General features: G+C 41.9%; 3 protein-coding genes across 5 annotated transcripts; 1 reads left to right on the forward strand and 2 right to left on the reverse strand.

Moving 5' to 3' along the window:
* Positions 1 to 2,095: 2,095 nt before the first annotated feature.
* On the forward strand, positions 2,096 to 2,619 carry LOC6903026 (uncharacterized). The gene has a single exon (XM_002132713.2). It carries the CDS (start codon positions 2,158 to 2,160, stop codon positions 2,356 to 2,358), a length of 201 nt encoding a protein of 66 aa, XP_002132749.2. The 5' UTR covers positions 2,096 to 2,157; the 3' UTR covers positions 2,359 to 2,619.
* A 1,348-nt stretch (positions 2,620 to 3,967) lies between these two features.
* Positions 3,968 to 10,659, reverse strand: AstC (Allatostatin C). 2 transcript variants are annotated; one of them, XM_015180701.2, is made up of 5 exons: positions 10,577 to 10,659; positions 10,424 to 10,515; positions 4,712 to 4,827; positions 4,505 to 4,644; positions 3,968 to 4,449 (listed from the first exon to the last, which is right to left on the reverse strand). In XM_015180701.2, exons 3-5 carry the CDS (start codon positions 4,808 to 4,810, stop codon positions 4,323 to 4,325), a joined length of 366 nt encoding a protein of 121 aa, XP_015036187.1. In that variant the 5' UTR covers positions 4,811 to 4,827; positions 10,424 to 10,515; positions 10,577 to 10,659; the 3' UTR covers positions 3,968 to 4,322. The 2 variants fall into 2 exon arrangements, with proteins under 2 accessions (XP_015036187.1, XP_015036188.1); XM_015180702.2 differs by having other exon boundaries at positions 3,968 to 4,443; positions 10,424 to 10,659.
* A 2,333-nt stretch (positions 10,660 to 12,992) lies between these two features.
* Positions 12,993 to 14,974, reverse strand: AstCC (Allatostatin double C). Of its 2 annotated transcripts, none has more exons than XM_001356746.4 (4): positions 14,493 to 14,974; positions 13,716 to 13,899; positions 13,554 to 13,651; positions 12,993 to 13,458 (listed from the first exon to the last, which is right to left on the reverse strand). In XM_001356746.4, the coding sequence occupies exons 1-4, from the start codon at positions 14,877 to 14,879 to the stop codon at positions 13,303 to 13,305; spliced, it is 825 nt and encodes a 274-aa protein (XP_001356782.4). In that variant the 5' UTR covers positions 14,880 to 14,974; the 3' UTR covers positions 12,993 to 13,302. The 2 variants fall into 2 exon arrangements, with proteins under 2 accessions (XP_001356782.4, XP_015036189.2); XM_015180703.2 differs by having other exon boundaries at positions 12,993 to 13,479.
* Between the last annotated feature and the right edge of the window lie 1,023 nt (positions 14,975 to 15,997).

The following is a 15,997-nucleotide window of genomic DNA, read 5'->3' on the forward strand; positions in this document are numbered from 1 at the left end:
GCTGCTGCCGGTTGCATAGTTGACCAGATCAGGCCAAGCGAGAGCAGGCGATCCCAAGACTTGCCACTCCATTACCCAGAGATGGGCGTGTGAGATTCGTGAGAGGTATTCGTGATTGGATTTTTATGGAATTGAAAGGTTTCTGAAGGTTTCACTTGACACACCTTCAAGAGTGTCCTATTCAGAGTCCTTTGAGGCACAGAATGATACACGTCTACGTCTAGAAATGTGTATCATATGCACAGTCTAATGGGTTTACATTTCTTAAGGAAGTTCTTAAGATTTATAGGGCTTGAATATTCCTGATAATAACACTGGAACGTTCATATTACGAAGAGAACGAGTATGATTTATGATATTTTCAATCAAATGATGTATCTCGGATCTATCTATTGTTAACTGAAACATATGGAATTGTATATAGAGCTCTGTACAGATTTAAAAACATCTTGCAGATATCATTGATACTTATGATTCCTATACATAAATATTATTATGGAACGTTTACAAGTCTTGTTTGATCTTGAAATATGTACCCTTATGCAGTTCCATGTAGAATTTCAAAGGGGAAGCTTACTTAAGATCTTGCAGATCAGAATGAGTTCTTATCGCAAGAAAGGAAATCAAAAGTTGTGGTCTACAAATGGTTACTTTAAAAATTCCTTCCAAAGTGCACGGAATTTAACATAATTTATAGAAATACGATAATACCTTCCTTAACAAGACAAGTGGAAGCCACTATTCTGTACCTTTAGGGACCATTTTGCTGACTAATTACAACCCTATGCAGGGAAATTATCATCCAGCCTGCTATTCTCTAAGTTTCAATCTCCTATTGAACCAATCTTTAGTACCTTAATAAATTCTTTAGTTATACTTTCTGTCCCTCAATCAATATGCTGTATTATCCTGGATCGTGTCACGAGACCATCTCGAAGTGCTCTTCGACTAGATACAGATATGCGCAACGACCGCGACGACTGCGACTGCGACTGCGCGGCTGCAGATACACTTTAGGGGCCATGACATGACTCGCATACGAATTATTATAAACGATCTGGCGCAAAAACTAACAAGCGATGGGGCCAGGCCTCGCCTGGACTGGACCTGGCCCCGGCCCGGCCCGGCCCGGCATTGGCATCGGCATGGTGCTCTGTGGGATGTGGATGTGGATGTAGAGATGTAGAGGTGGATGTGGATGTGGATGCGGCGGCCAAATGGGCGACGAGGTGACGGCGGCAACGGGCGACCGACGGACGAGTTATGGTGGCCAATTGCAAAGTTAATGGAGTTTGGCTACTCCAGCAGTGAAAGATCAGAGCAGGAGAGAGAGAGAGAGAGAGAGAGGGATAGGGAGGGGGGGACTGGACGCAGACCCAGACGAGCGGATGCAAGCCGAAGAGATACAGCTACTGGTTCGCGACTTGGCCAAGATTGAACTTAATTTTGCACAAATGCAATTTATAGAAAATTGTTGCCACTTGTTTTCACGTTGATGGCACTCGGAGTCGAGTAGATCAGCGGCAGCCAAAGAGGAGCACCAACGGCAGAAGCAGAAGCAGCAGCAGCAGCAGATAATAAATGCAGGTAGCCATTGGATTCCTCTCTTGGATTCTGCCTGCAGCCTGGCCATTATTTAAATTTTCCTGCTGCTGGCCAGGCTTCGCCTTTGCAAAAATTAACAATTAAAATGTCTAATGGCACAAAGAAAGAGTCAGAGAAGGAGAGAGAGAGAGCAGAGCAGATCATAAAACAGGGTCCCAGGGTGCAGCATCACAGGTAGGTCGACATCGTCTCTCCTTCTTGGAACTTCCACTCATCAGGCATCATCGGGGCATGGATGGCAATTAGTTTTCCCCGTTTGTATCTGGGCTGGGGTTCATCTAGGGATCGGCACTGCGATCGAGTGAGTGCGGATTTCTGCAGAGGAAGTGGAAATTGCCAAATGGATTAACGCTGAAATTGTTTATTGGGGAGTACTGGCTGTAAAACTCTAGCCAATCGCTAATCCCTCGGGCTAGAAATCGAGGGATCGGTGGGAGGGAGGACTCGCTCTTGAGGACAGGTAACGGATATAGTCCTGCACTTGGGCTATAAAAGAACGAACTGGAATCGCTGGACTGTCCAGTCTTGGTTTCGAACAGCGTTTGTCACAATATGCTAATCGTTCGCTATCTAATTGCCCTGGTCTTCTCCATCTTCATGATGGCCACCTCGCTGAAGATCGAAGAGCGCCACCGCAGAGGCAATGGCTTCAAGATCTCCACACCGGACCGACTCGTTCTCCAAATGAAAGAGCGCCAAGCCATTGGGCAGTACCAGTCCAAGAACATGGAGACGAGACGCCTGAATATCTGAAGATAAAGCGGGACAGATAAATGTGATTAGGATGTCAAGATCCAACGAGGATCGTTAATTATAATTATACGCGATTGAATGGAGTGATAACAGAGCAGAGTTCTTCAAGATCTAAAGGATATTCGGCCTAAGAGGCAACACCAAATCCTTGAAACAATCTCACAGAAACTAGATAGATTTATACAAAAAGCTAGATATAAGAATCAAATACTGAAATAATTCTTACATACAGATTGAATAAATTCCAAAATTCAACTTTTTTCTAAAATGTCTTATAAAATGTTCCTGAATAAAAAGAAATATCATCTTTTTTAATTTCATGAAATATCTTCCTGAACAAAGTCAATTTTGATCCTTGTTTTGATGGTTACATTTATAAAATGATAATTAGATGTTTTCAATTATCTATATATTTAACGATGGCCAATACAAGCGACTAACAGACGATATGTGGCAATTAGTGCCGTGATGTCGCACAACTCGGCAAACATGGCCGAACATAGATGACTCAGAGCTCTGCAAACTCGACAGAAAAAGGTGCAGCGCAGTCACAGGACATTGGCTAACAGGCACCCAAGCAATCAGGCTGGGCACCCCACATAATGACCTCTGACGTAGGTAGAGACTTATTGAACTGTATCCAAAGTTTGTTTATATTTGAAATAAGAATCATTATTCACCCTTACTGTTGGAGTTCCATTGTTCCCATTCCATCTGCAACGATGTAAAGACAAGTCTCGTCGAAACGTTTCGAAGTCGCGGCACACGTGAAGCGACACGATAATACCTGGTACTCACAGCGGACTCACTATTGTCCAAGAAGGGTTATAGCTATGAGAAGGTAGATCGTCCTCTCGATCAAGGATGAGTGTGTATATTTTATACATATGGGTTATGAGATCTCTGTTTTTGTAAATATCACACGAATAACGAATTTGGAAGTCTATACAAATGCTTCAACAACATTAAACTTGAGACTCTTTTTTAAAAACAGAACTCACTTGAAAAAGCAAAGGATTGAAGAGAAGGATTGGAATATAATAAAATAATATTAAATAAGTACTTTATCAGAATAAATGTATCTTAAATGTATCCGAAATTCAATCTAATATGTCAAAGGACATGAAACAGAAGTATATCCAGGTTGAATAGATAAGGAATAGATATGGCGATGGAATAGGAATTTAAATACATAAACAAAGTACTTAAACTACAAATAATAACAAAAATAATCAAAAGCTTATAGAATTCCATTAAATGTAAATTTTCCCTCGACATTCGCATTTATTTTCTACGTACTCGTATGCATACGTATAACTTTATTTATTTAATGTATGTATTGTAGATATATATTACATGTATCGATTTGTATATAGAGATATTGTTATAGGGCTCTAACATTTGCATACTGTACTTTGTCATTTCATAAATTGTTGCTAGTATTATACAAGAGCCTTGAATGCACCATTTAAATGTAGAAAAGCAAATTTCAATTGCAATTCAATGCGATTCAAATTGTTTATATAGTGGGAAATCATTGTATATATTATTTTACCACACCATATGCCAAGCGTAAATCAAGAATTGTAGAAAAAGACACAAAAAGGGCTTACAATTTTCGTTTGTCTTGCAAATATATATTTTCAATAAATATTTCTTCGATCTGCTTTTTTTTTGGTAACTACAATGAAGCATTTATTTGCAGTATTTTGTTTAGACATTTATATTTGCGATATACATATATAAGGGGGATGTATATATATATAGATATATGTACTTTTGAGTCTTAGCTTTAGTTTAATTGCACTAAAAATTTTTGCGTTAGATTTTTGTCTGAGGTTTTATGCTAAATTCCATGCTGGGTTTGATTTGGTTTTGTTTTTTGTTTGAAATGCTTGAAATGTTAATGTTATCCAAGGGCTTTTCGGTTACGGTACGGATACACTTCCGGTGAGGTAGCAAATTTACTTCCTAAAGCAGGAGATGGGATTGAAGTAGCACTGCCGATACCTCACTTGACGCTTGCTCTCGGGCAGCCGATACAGCTCGTTCATATTGCCATAGGAGGGGGTCCTCAAGTAGGCGCTGTAACTGGGATATAGATTAATTATGCACAGAACCACTCCCTCGTTCCCCATCCTCTTACGTGGGTCTGTACTGGGCGAAGAGCATCTGCAGGCGGTCCATGGGTATGTTGGGATAGATGGCCTGGGCTGGCATATCATAGCCTCCACCATAGGCGCCACGAACATCCTCACCCTCCTGTCCCTCCAGACCATCGGCATCCTTCATCGGCATCAAAATATATCATAGAGTTCATTAGAGCTAGGGTCAATCTCAGGCATGTACTTACGGGTCCTGTTTCGGCTGTGGAGGGTCTGGCCTCGCTGACGGAGAAGACCAGAGCCAGGAGCAGGCCATAGCACAACAGAATCTGCACGTATTTCATCATTTTGATGGGGTTTTCAACTGAAAGTGGTAGAGAATAAAAGTAAAGAATTAGTACCACTCTCTCACAGAGTAGCTTAGCCTTAAAGTGCCTTTGGTTAGCTTTTTTGTATGTTGTTTCCTCCGTTTAATCCGTAACTAATATTGCACAACACGGATCTTTATGGTAAAGGCTTTGGGAGGCTTCCAAGAATTTGAGCCACCATTGCAGCACATGCAACCAACGCTTTTACGGTTACCGAACAGCCTGCGAAGCTCAAAGCCATGTTGCATGCCACACAGACTGCACAAAAGATGGCTGACAATATTTTTAATTAAAGGTCACGGATTTCCCTGTGCAGTTTTTTCCTTACACGAGTACGACGAGTATCGCGCTCAACAGGGACTCATAACAAAGCAGATTGGAGCTGCAACCGGAACACTTGTTTCCACAAACGTGACCCGCATACTCTTTCGGGTTGGAGTACAGGGTGGGTCCGGCCAGGTCGAGTGGCTGCTGCTGCTTTTCACCTTAGCCCGGCTTAAGTGCATTTCCGCAATTAAAAACGGATATGAACTTGCAACCGAAACATTGCCACTGCAACCAGACAGCCACGCGCCCTGCATCCATAATCCGTACAATACAATGCCAATTGTGCAACGTGTGGCAGCCACACAATAACAGGTCCTGGACACTGCCCTTCAAACGTGGGCGAACTTTAATTGATTTCGTCCCGAGGCTGAGCCGAAACGTGATTCGAGTTTGATATATGGGTTCTTCCACACATCCACAGATGTGTGACTGCTCAAGCGACTGATGGCTTATGTAAGTGCGGATGAGCAGGAGGACTCAATCTGAACAGTCTCTGACAGTTTGTTATGAGATTCCAAGCTCAATTCGGAGGCTTACCAAGTCACCCTCAAGGAAGTCTATGAATCGAAGATTATATCACTAATAAATTCCACATGTAGCAGATTAAACTTGCTGGACCTCGAACCATCAATTCAGATACAAAACCATTAACATGTTAATTACTTATTTGCCAATTACAAAAGTTAGGGGGTAATTTTACTGCTTCCCTTGTGCTATAGGAGGTCAAACTATGCCCTTTTCCTGGAACAAGCATCAAAGAAAAAGGACCCATTAAACATATACAGTATTCAGAGAAAGTCAATCCACAAATACTTGGCCTCTAACTCCTCTAACATTTGCAGTCCACACCTAATTGCTAATTTGTTGGCAATGAAGTGGGCGGAAAATCAAAAGAAAAACCCCATACATAAACCATGAATACGTAAACAGCCGAAGCTATGTAGAAGAAATCTGTAGGGTAGATAAATCCCCTGGCATACACTCGCTTAGCCCGGCAAAATGGGGTCATCAAATGACTTTCAGTGTCATCAGCATGCAACAGGTAAGCGCCGCACATAAAAAACCACCAGAGACGAGGCCCTAACCCATGAAGGACCTCATTGATGGAGGCCGTAAATGTTAATGACTTGTCTCATCTTCCTGCTGCAGCTCATAAAATGTTGCTTCTTTAGCTGCTTGGATGCTCGAAGGAAAAAGCAAGGACCTTAGGCAGCTGCTAGAATTTTCTAGTATTTTATGGCTTGTGATTTTTGCATTTTCCTGTTTTTGCTTCTGGCCAAGGATATGTATTGAAAATTGTGTGGTTTGTAGGAGGATTACAGGATTTTATACATAATAGAATATTTTAGAATTTAAATTGTGTGAAACTTCAACGAAGCTTGGAGCGTATTTTGAAGGTAATCATTTGATGTATGTAATCCAATAAAAGTACTAAATATTCTATGTATTTTGTTGTATTTTTTCTTTCCTTATAAAAATCTCCTAAAAGTAGGCAAAAGTTGAATTTTCATTTAAAATCTTTACAGTTCCCTACCTAACAATTTCCACACCAATTGTTATCTATTAATGGCTCTAAGCCCTGCCATAAAGCCATACAAATGTTGTGTGTAAAAGCAAGCTGCATATGGATATATTTTCCAATGTTTGTCAACGACAAAACTGCAGGCGAATCTCTGAAACACTTTGCAAATGCAATACCAAACAGAGATAATTATAATGCCTAACAGTGGCACTACTTTGCGTGCCTGGAGACCGCTTTTAGCTCATAAAATATTTGATAGATTAAGCAGCAGCAGTGGGATGATAAATAAAAACTAATAACAAGGCTGTGGGTGGGATGGATGGCAGGCTCTCAGTCGAACTCTAGCCAGATCCGAATGGAATAATAAAAGCCCAAACCAGACCCGCACCAGGCCCTAAGCAGAGCCCGGAGCCAAACATAATCAGGACACTTTTATTGCCACCGATAAATAATGCTCCAATGTTAATTGGAAATTTAATATCAGAGTCGAGCCACCGCCACCCGCCACCCGCCGTCGCCACGACAATGCAGGAACTGAAACAAAAGGAGTGAAAACGGAGGAAAAGGAAAATGCAATTTTCACGTTGGTCTCCTCCCGGGTACCATTGCCGGCTAATCCTGGACCAGGATGCCAGAGCCGTCTATGCCACAAGCAGCTTAGTTCTGTTTTCAGTTTGAGTTTTCGTTGTTTCGGCTCCGGGCTAAGAGGGACTTTCAAACAGGAGAGTACTGTACTTGCACAGGCGGCATCACGGCTTACAGGTACCCTTTAGTTCTTGTAGAATGGGACCAACAGAGATGGAGGCACGCCATAAAAGAATTTTGACAGAAAAAGGGGAAGTTATGTTCTATATTCTTGCTGTAAGAATACTCCAATCGATGTTCCTCCAACTCCGATAGAAAGACATGTCTGCACATCTCTAACAATACAACCTACTCCATCCATTCCCCAATTACAGGGTATAATTAGCTAAGGACCAAATGTCGTTGGCCAAATATTTGCGTCAAGGACCTGCCGTGGGCATCATTAATGTGTGTGTGTGTGTTTGTGTGTGTGTCTGGCAGGACCTGCCAGAGCCTTGTCCTTGGCCATGTGATTTATCTGGTCATATGATATTTTTTAGGGACCATTTCCACTTGGATCAAATTAAAATTACGTCAGTCACGTCACCCAAAACTTGGCAACTTCAGACATCTTCAAATAAACAGCTGCGAAAACATAAAAATTGCTTTCCATTTTCCTTGGGGCTCGGGGACAGGAGCACTTGAAGTTGTATCGAGTTTCGGCGGCCGGGACCGCGTTGCGGTTTTGCTTTGATTTGTGGCAACTTCGGTTCAAACGCTACCGTCCTAAACGGAAGAGTTGTGTCCTCAATTAGAGTTTAAGACTCTGACGAGGCCCACATTCCTTGCTCAATTATTGCAGCGCATTTTTTTGGAGCTATTGCCTGAGGGAAGGCGCCCCATTTGGAGGTGGGAAATGACGGCTTCCGGTAAAAATGTGTAATGGAGGGGAAGAGGGAGATTTGTCAATATGGTTGGCACTCGAAATGAAAAGGAAACTGAGGAAATGAAAATAAATGTAACAAGTAAATATTTGATAGGAATAAATGTCTTGAAAAATAATGGATAGACAATTCTTGTGACAATTTCCTGGAAGGTTGGAAATATTAAGAGTTTGTAAACGACACCAAATTTGTTAATGTTTTGGAAGGAAGGTTCTAATGCTATGAAAGATATGGTCTTTATTGGAATTGAAAAAGTATTCAGAAATTATAAGCTTGATTTGAATTTAATTACAAATTTTCGGTAAACAAAACTTTATAAATTGGAAGGTTAAATCCTTAAACTTTAACAAAAACAAACTCTTTGATGATTTTTTGATGTCTAGAAATATAAATTAATTGTCGATAAAAGCAATGTCAACTTTTGACCCAAGAGCTTCATCAAAGTTAAATAAATTATGCTGAATAACCATCTTCATATTTAATTGAAATGGTTAAATATTTAAACGAGTGCTATTTTGAGTGGCCCCTAACTTGTTTTTAAAGGCCACAGGATAACACCCACTTTTCACTCCCTCCCCGGGTTTTTCTCTCATAAATTCTGCCCAAAATTATCTGCCTCATTGATGGCCTCAAACCACAGCCAAAAAAAAAAAACCAAAAAGGAGAAAAAACAAGCACGGAAAGGGAAATTCTAATAAATATTAAATGCAATTTGATTGCGGCTTCATTTCAGCAGGAATCGGTCGAGAGTCGAACCCAGTCTAGAGCCAAGTGAAGTCGAGCTATTTATCAAGTTGGGGCTCTTGAATGGAGATTGAAGTTTAAATCAAAACGAAAACCAAAACAGAACTGAACAAAGTTAGCTCTTCACTGGGCCAGATTTTTCTACACTCCATAAATAATTCAAATCATTTTCATTCAACCCGAAGCGTGGGAGGTTTCCTCTCCTACTCCGTCATTAGGCAGCTCAAGCCATTGGTCCCCCGAGTGACGCATGTACGTACATAAATTCAAAACAAAAATTACATTTAAATACATCATGGGGGAGCAAAGGGCTAAGAGCAGATGATGTATTGACTCCGAATGGCATACATTTGTCAGCCTGTGGGTGTTTCTGGTGTTTCCATAACAAAGGCCCCAGCACCTTTCGCACACCTTCCTGGCGCTAAAATGTCGAATAAATGTGCTGCGACTTTTCCCTAAGCTCTTTTTCGGATGAACATTTCTGAGTGCCTTCGGACTTTCATTATTTTTGAAGTAGAAAAAGCTATTTTAAAAACAGCCATAAATAAATTTCATTGTTAAAGCGTTTCTTTCAGAATATCCAAAAATGTTGATGGAAACATAAACAGAAATGCTGAAAGTCTTTCAGGCTTTCAGGAATATTTTCAACCTCTTGAATGATTGAACTACAAATTTTCTACCATAACATGAGCATATTTCTTTTTACTTTTATTTATAATTTTCTTTTCTTTCTTTTTCAGATTTTCATATGACGTCCATACAATCTTTTACATATATTTTCACAATAAACTCAGTTTGAGTTTTCCGAAAAATAATCAATTTATGTCAGAACCAAACTATATTTCCACAGAAAATCAAGCGGAAAACTTTCTTTCACTTTTTTCTATAAATAAAATGTTCTAAAAGATTTAAAAAATGGCATCAACTGTTTAGATGCCTTTTTTTCAGAAATACTATGGAAAACTGATACAATTTGTAGATGAATGATGGGCGTAAAGGAATAAAAGAAGTTTCTTGAGAGCAAAATAAAAATTAATATTGGACTTTCCAAGCTTGATTGAAGGATTGCCAATTATATATTTATGTCTTGTCATTTATCATTATAATGAATAATATTTCTATCTGATAGTAGTTCAAACACTTTCCATAAGCCTTTGCTAAGCCAACTTTACACAAAAAAATCGTTGTTAACAATTGATTCTCGATATTTCCATGTGATCTTTTCGATTTTCCTATCACCGGTAACAACTCACTGCACTCCCGTGTACTCAATAATCCCTGTGGATATCTGCCCATATGATATGATATCACTGGGCCATAACTCACTCTGCCTCCGATAATTCACTTGTCGCACAATTTCCGCGCCCACAAATTCATTTGCGTTGACACACAAATGCCCATTTCAATTAATCGCCGGCCGGTTTAGTGCCCCCCAAAGGGCCCAAAAGGTAGGCACACACAATTTGTACGGCTCGAACCTCCGGTACTCACCGATTCCTTGCGTTGATTTGGGGATGGGCTGGAAATGGCCGGCAATTTAAGTGGCGTCGCGAAATTGGACAAATCTGGTGCCAGGCGACGAACTGTAGGCGATTCCTGTTAATTGTGGGTACTATTTGCTTTTGGGATTTGGCTAAACCGAACTCTGATCTGATCCTTGGACTTTGGGCTGACTTGTTGCTGCTGCCACTCTCGATGTGAACGCCAAGAAGGGAAATGGTTAACTCGATGTTGGCCATGTCTGACACTGGGCTTTATATACAAAATAGCCAACTTTCTGCCATTGGCTGACGACGACAGCAGCAACGACAACGCCAACGACGAAGCCATCAGCAGCAGCAGCAGCAGAAGCAGCAGAGCCAGCAGCAACAGCAGCAGGAAGCACGAGGAAGCAATTGGGGAAGGAAGGGGCTCTGGCTTTGGCTCTGCCTTAGCTAGGTGGGGCGTCTGCTAGGGCAAAGCTTTATGCCTCATGTCAAGCGATACTGCAACAAGTAACACTTGTTGTTACACTTGGCCTACGGATGAGGTACATGGGTTCTTTCAGAACTGTAAGAAGGTTGCCAAATGTCACATTAATTTCTATAAAAGTATTCTGCAAAAGGGGCATATATTACAAATTTCTGATATTTGTATAATGTAGAGAACACTCCTTTTCGCCACTTTTCCTCCGTTTTTTATCATTATATCTTGTTAACCGAGATCTGTCCTTTGGGTTACATGATGCAAAGAGCGCCTTATATACTCGTGGCCTAATAGACATCCAGGAGCATCCCCAAGTAATACTGATTCCCGTTGGCGCCAAAATCAACCCACTGCCAGCACATATAGAGCATCCTCTAGTCGATAACCCACTGCTGTGGCTCGCACAACGGTGCGTATGAACAATATGTGTGCGACTTATTATTTCACCACACGAACAGCCACCATTAATCCCACCCTCTTCGGCCACGCTTAACCACCCCCCCACCGGGCGTGGTGAGTATCAGAGGATAGGTAGCGGCACCTGTTGCCGGTTGGGTTGCGGCGGGGCGAGACTTGTTGCATACGTTTCGACGCCGGGATCTATGACGTAGAGGTTACATAAAACGAGTCCAAAATGCACACGGATAGTAGTGGCAGCAGCTCTGCCATTGATTTACGGCCCATTGATAAGGAAATCGCGCCATGTGGCAGGAAGAGATTATGGAGGTGGACAGGCACTCCTCACATAGTACTCTGCTGTGAGGCGGATTTTCCTCCCTTCCTGGGAGCAGGAGACCATCAATTAACGAAGGCAATTAGATGCACATAAAAGTTCATTAATGTCCGTCCAAACAATCTCATTAATGCGCTCTATTGGCCAATAAAACTTTGCCATTGGCCGCCAGATAAAACTTTCAAATGCAAAAGCTGAAGGAAATGTCTGAGGCATACAGTACGTGAATTGCACACTTAAGCCGATCGTTCAGTTTGGCCTAACAGTTGCGGGCTCGTCTGCAAGTAGGGGAAGGACAACCTATAGGTTGGGTAATGGTATGCATTGAGTGGGGAAAGTGAGCGCAGGATAGTTTGCCAGAAATTTAAGTGGTTAATTTACATTCAAAAGGACCCCAAAGGAGATGCACCATATTGACAGCAGAAAGACGGTGTGGAGATGGAAATTGCATTAAAGTGAAGGTGGATTGCCTAAAAATAAGAGTGCAGGGAAGCTGAGTACTCCGAATTCGAGGGGAGTACAATTTAGGTGAAATACTAGAGGTGGAAGTTGAAAGCAGGTATGGTAACGAAGAAGAGTGTGTGAGAATAAAAGAGAATGAGTTAGCGCATGTCCTTCTGGCTACAATAATGACCCGATCTAAGCCAGATTCGGCAATCTTATAGATATGGTAATTTTCTATGATTCTGGGTTTCCGGTTTACTCGTATCTTGTGAATGCCACAACTTAGAAATTTGTAATCGGGTATATCGTGGATATCACAAAAGTCTGAATACAAAATTGGTTCTGTTCACTGGTTCTTAGAAGCTTTATAATACCTACTGGTATCCAAGCTTTGTGGGCATTGAATAATAGTGCTAAGAATAGGCGTTCTTTGAGGTACTCCACTGTCTTGACTATTACTTTTTGCCAAGTTCGAGATTCCACACAAGATTGAGGATGTCTCGAAGCTGCTACCGAATGCTGATCGCCTGGGACAGATTATCACCTTAATACCGTACGCTGTATAGCTGTGTCTTAGGCTAGTCTGAGGCAGTCATTTCAATAGGTCCCCATAACTCTGACAACAGCAGTATATCAAGATACTGACCGATATAAGAAGCACTTCCGCCCCGTTGTGCAACCGAAAATAAAACGCAATGGGAGACACGAGTTCAGGGCATGCGATGGATGGATTTGGTTGGAATGAAGTTTTATGGTCATGTCAATCAGCATTAAGCATGGCTGGGATTACGATACTCCTGTCTGTGCCGTATTTTCCCCAAGAGATATACTATGTACTCATGTATGTATTTTTATAGGAATATATAGGATGGGTGTATGCGAAAAAGAATATGAATTAATTTATTTATGAATGCGATTGGATTTATCATTTGTGGTTTATTTATAACGCAGTTTCACAGTGAGTTCCATTGATAAACAGAGCTACAAATACACCGATACAGTTACAGTTACAGATACAGATACAAGATACAGATACCTCTAGATACAAATGACAGAACTTGAATTGGATGTTGGGATTTTTTCAGTTAATTGCGCGAACAACTCTCACAGCAGCCACCAAAACGGGGAAACGGAAACTGTCTCCAAAACAGAAGGCCTCTCTGGAGATCTGTTTGGAGATCGTATCGTTTCACTCCAGAGCTGCACTTTTGATGGTATTGATGGTAAATTAGAAGCAGCTGACGGCATTGAAATAGCAACGCCAGTACATGCGACCACCGCCAGTGCCATGGGGGGATGGGTGTATGCGCCGGGAACCAGTGGGGGAACCAGTGGCGGCGGTGGCGGGCGATCCGGTTCGCTCCGATTCCGCACCGGCTCTTCTCTGAAAGCTCTTTGCCATTAACTGAAATTTTCTTACACATCGCGCTGCTAATTTTATGTCTTATATTGCAATTTAGGTTTTATATTCCAACTTACTGTTTCGCCGGTGGCGCGATTGATCTGATTCAAATCTTTGAAATCATAATCCAACATTACGCCCGGATCATCATCGCTATACATATGCAGATTGACCCCTGTATCGCAAGTCCAATTCAATTTATACAAGTTTAAAAGGGTAGATTCTACTTCAGTATTTACCATCCTGATCCCCTGGTTGGTGCTCCTCCAATCCGTTCTTGTATTCACTCAACTTGACATTCAGATTGTTCTTGTCCGCATAGAAGTCACCGATTCGATGTCCACCGCGTTCTTGTTCAAGGGCATGGTGCAGAGCCACCATCAGACGATCCAGGAGTAGAGCAGCACGCTTCGGTACAACCATCTGTGGAGGGAGCGATAAAATCAGTTCAAGTAGTTCAAGAAACTTTAAAAAATTATGAATCGAAGAGTTTTGCCGTCGCAAAAAGAACTTGTGATTGAGATTCACGCAATTGCGGCATGCTCACACGCACATTTTCGTTATCTTGTTTTTTCTGCTCTACAATTTGGCATGTTTCTTGGTATAACACCCACACAAATTGTTATGTATGCAATTGCATACATTTCCTATACAATTTTATGGTATTACTTTCCAGAACTTTCGCGTTAGGGGCCTCTATTGGAACTACCCACGCATCTACATTAGCCACTTAAATTCTTGAAAATTTTGTTTTAGCCTACGGCTCATTAAACGTGTTAGGACCTTCCATAATCAAAAGCAACGTGACGTCAGATTTTTTGTCAGAAATTTACCTTTGGGTCAAAGCAAAAGCAATCAAATGAAAAATATACGATTACAAATTGTGCGTAAGAAGATAGGTTTCCAGGAAAAACAAAAACAGCAAATGAGCAAAAGGTGACCCCGACACGACCCACACAGGTATCGGTTCCCAGTTTTTCGTGGGTGTCTGGCGTCCTGGCGTGATGTCTACTTACCGGGTACTCGTCGTAGCTATCGTCGGTCGGGGCACTGAATATCTCCTCGGGCTGGCTGGGAGATGACCTTCCTGCAGTTCGCTTATCATCTGCAGCCAAAGCCTCGGGCAGGGCTGCCTGGGCCGAGGCTGCAGCGCTGCCCAGGAAGGAGAGCTTGTCCTTGGAGCGTTTGTCATTTGGCTGCCTCATCAATTGCCGGCACATGTGAAGCTCAAAGTTCTGGATTAGGACGAGCAGGATAATCAACAAGGCTGGCAGGTGATAGGTTCTACTGCTGGGGCTCCTGCCACCGCCCTCGCTGCCCATGCCATTCCTGTCGCTGGATCTGGTCCTGTTCCACCTGCGCCTCGAAGTATGCAGTGGGCCCTGCCCTCGTTGGTGCTGCATTACGTTTCTAGCTGCAGAAAACTAATTAATGTCAATCCTTCCTGCCACTGTGATGCTTTGGCTAAGAATTCTGCTTTCGACACTTTTGAAATTTCAACTGAAGCGTTGCCTTTATGCGTCTGAGGCTTTTATAGCAGAAGCAGGTCCTCGTTTCGGTTGGCTTTTTTCCTCGTCCTTTTTTACAATAATGAAACATTATAAATGCTTGTTAATCGCCAAGGAACAGCTTCAAAGGGGGCGGGGCAATGCGGTGGTCTGATCAACAGTGAAATGCTTTTTTCATACTTTGATTTACGCTGCTTTCTCTCCCACACTCTCGCAGGGACTGCTTGTGGCTGTTGTTGCTGTAATTATTGAACATCAAAATCCATGTCCTGCCTGCAGCCAAGTTATTAACACACAAACACACACACATACGATGGTACGTGGGTGATATACACAGTTTATGTACACAGTAAAAAAAAACATGTACTATAGGTAGAGTAGAATTTCATTTTGATCGCGAGCTATTTGAGTGGTTTGATAGTAGACCAGTAGATCTTCTAGGTCTGGATGAACGGCAGTAATTTATAAATGCAATACCCCTATGGAAACACCTCCCCCATCATATAAAGTCCTTGCGTGGCATTCAAAACCTTTAAAAATTCTTTTTTTCCTTTCGGAAACTTGAACTTTAAGGATTTGAAAATGTATTTTCTAGTTGCTCCTGGTTTTCCCAGTGCACATACACATATGTGCCTGTGTGGGTGTGTTGCAGCCTGTTGCGCTTTTTTGGTAGGTCCGTCTAATGAGCGATATGCGAAAGTCCTTTGGCAGGATTGCCCTGCCTTGGCTCTCCACTTGTTGGCTGTTCAGCCCTGAGGTGGAGGAATGGCAAAATGTTCAGGCATGGACGAACTCTGTTGACTCCTCGCTGCATGTGTCCTTTGCCTCTCTCTCTCTCTCTCTCTCTAGCTTGGTCGTTCTGTGTGTGTGCGATACTTAAGTATTTTGCATGTAAATAACTCTGGAATTGCAGTGCACAAAGAGCACTCGTACTCGAAGTCTGAATAGGGATTCTGGGTTTAAGGCTCATTAATTTTTGCCTTATTTTTCGAATATTTATTTCAACAGAACAG

The sequence above is a fragment of the Drosophila pseudoobscura genome, chromosome 4, assembly GCF_009870125.1.
Source record: "Drosophila pseudoobscura strain MV-25-SWS-2005 chromosome 4, UCI_Dpse_MV25, whole genome shotgun sequence".
Classification (NCBI taxonomy): Eukaryota; Metazoa; Arthropoda; class Insecta; order Diptera; family Drosophilidae; genus Drosophila; species Drosophila pseudoobscura.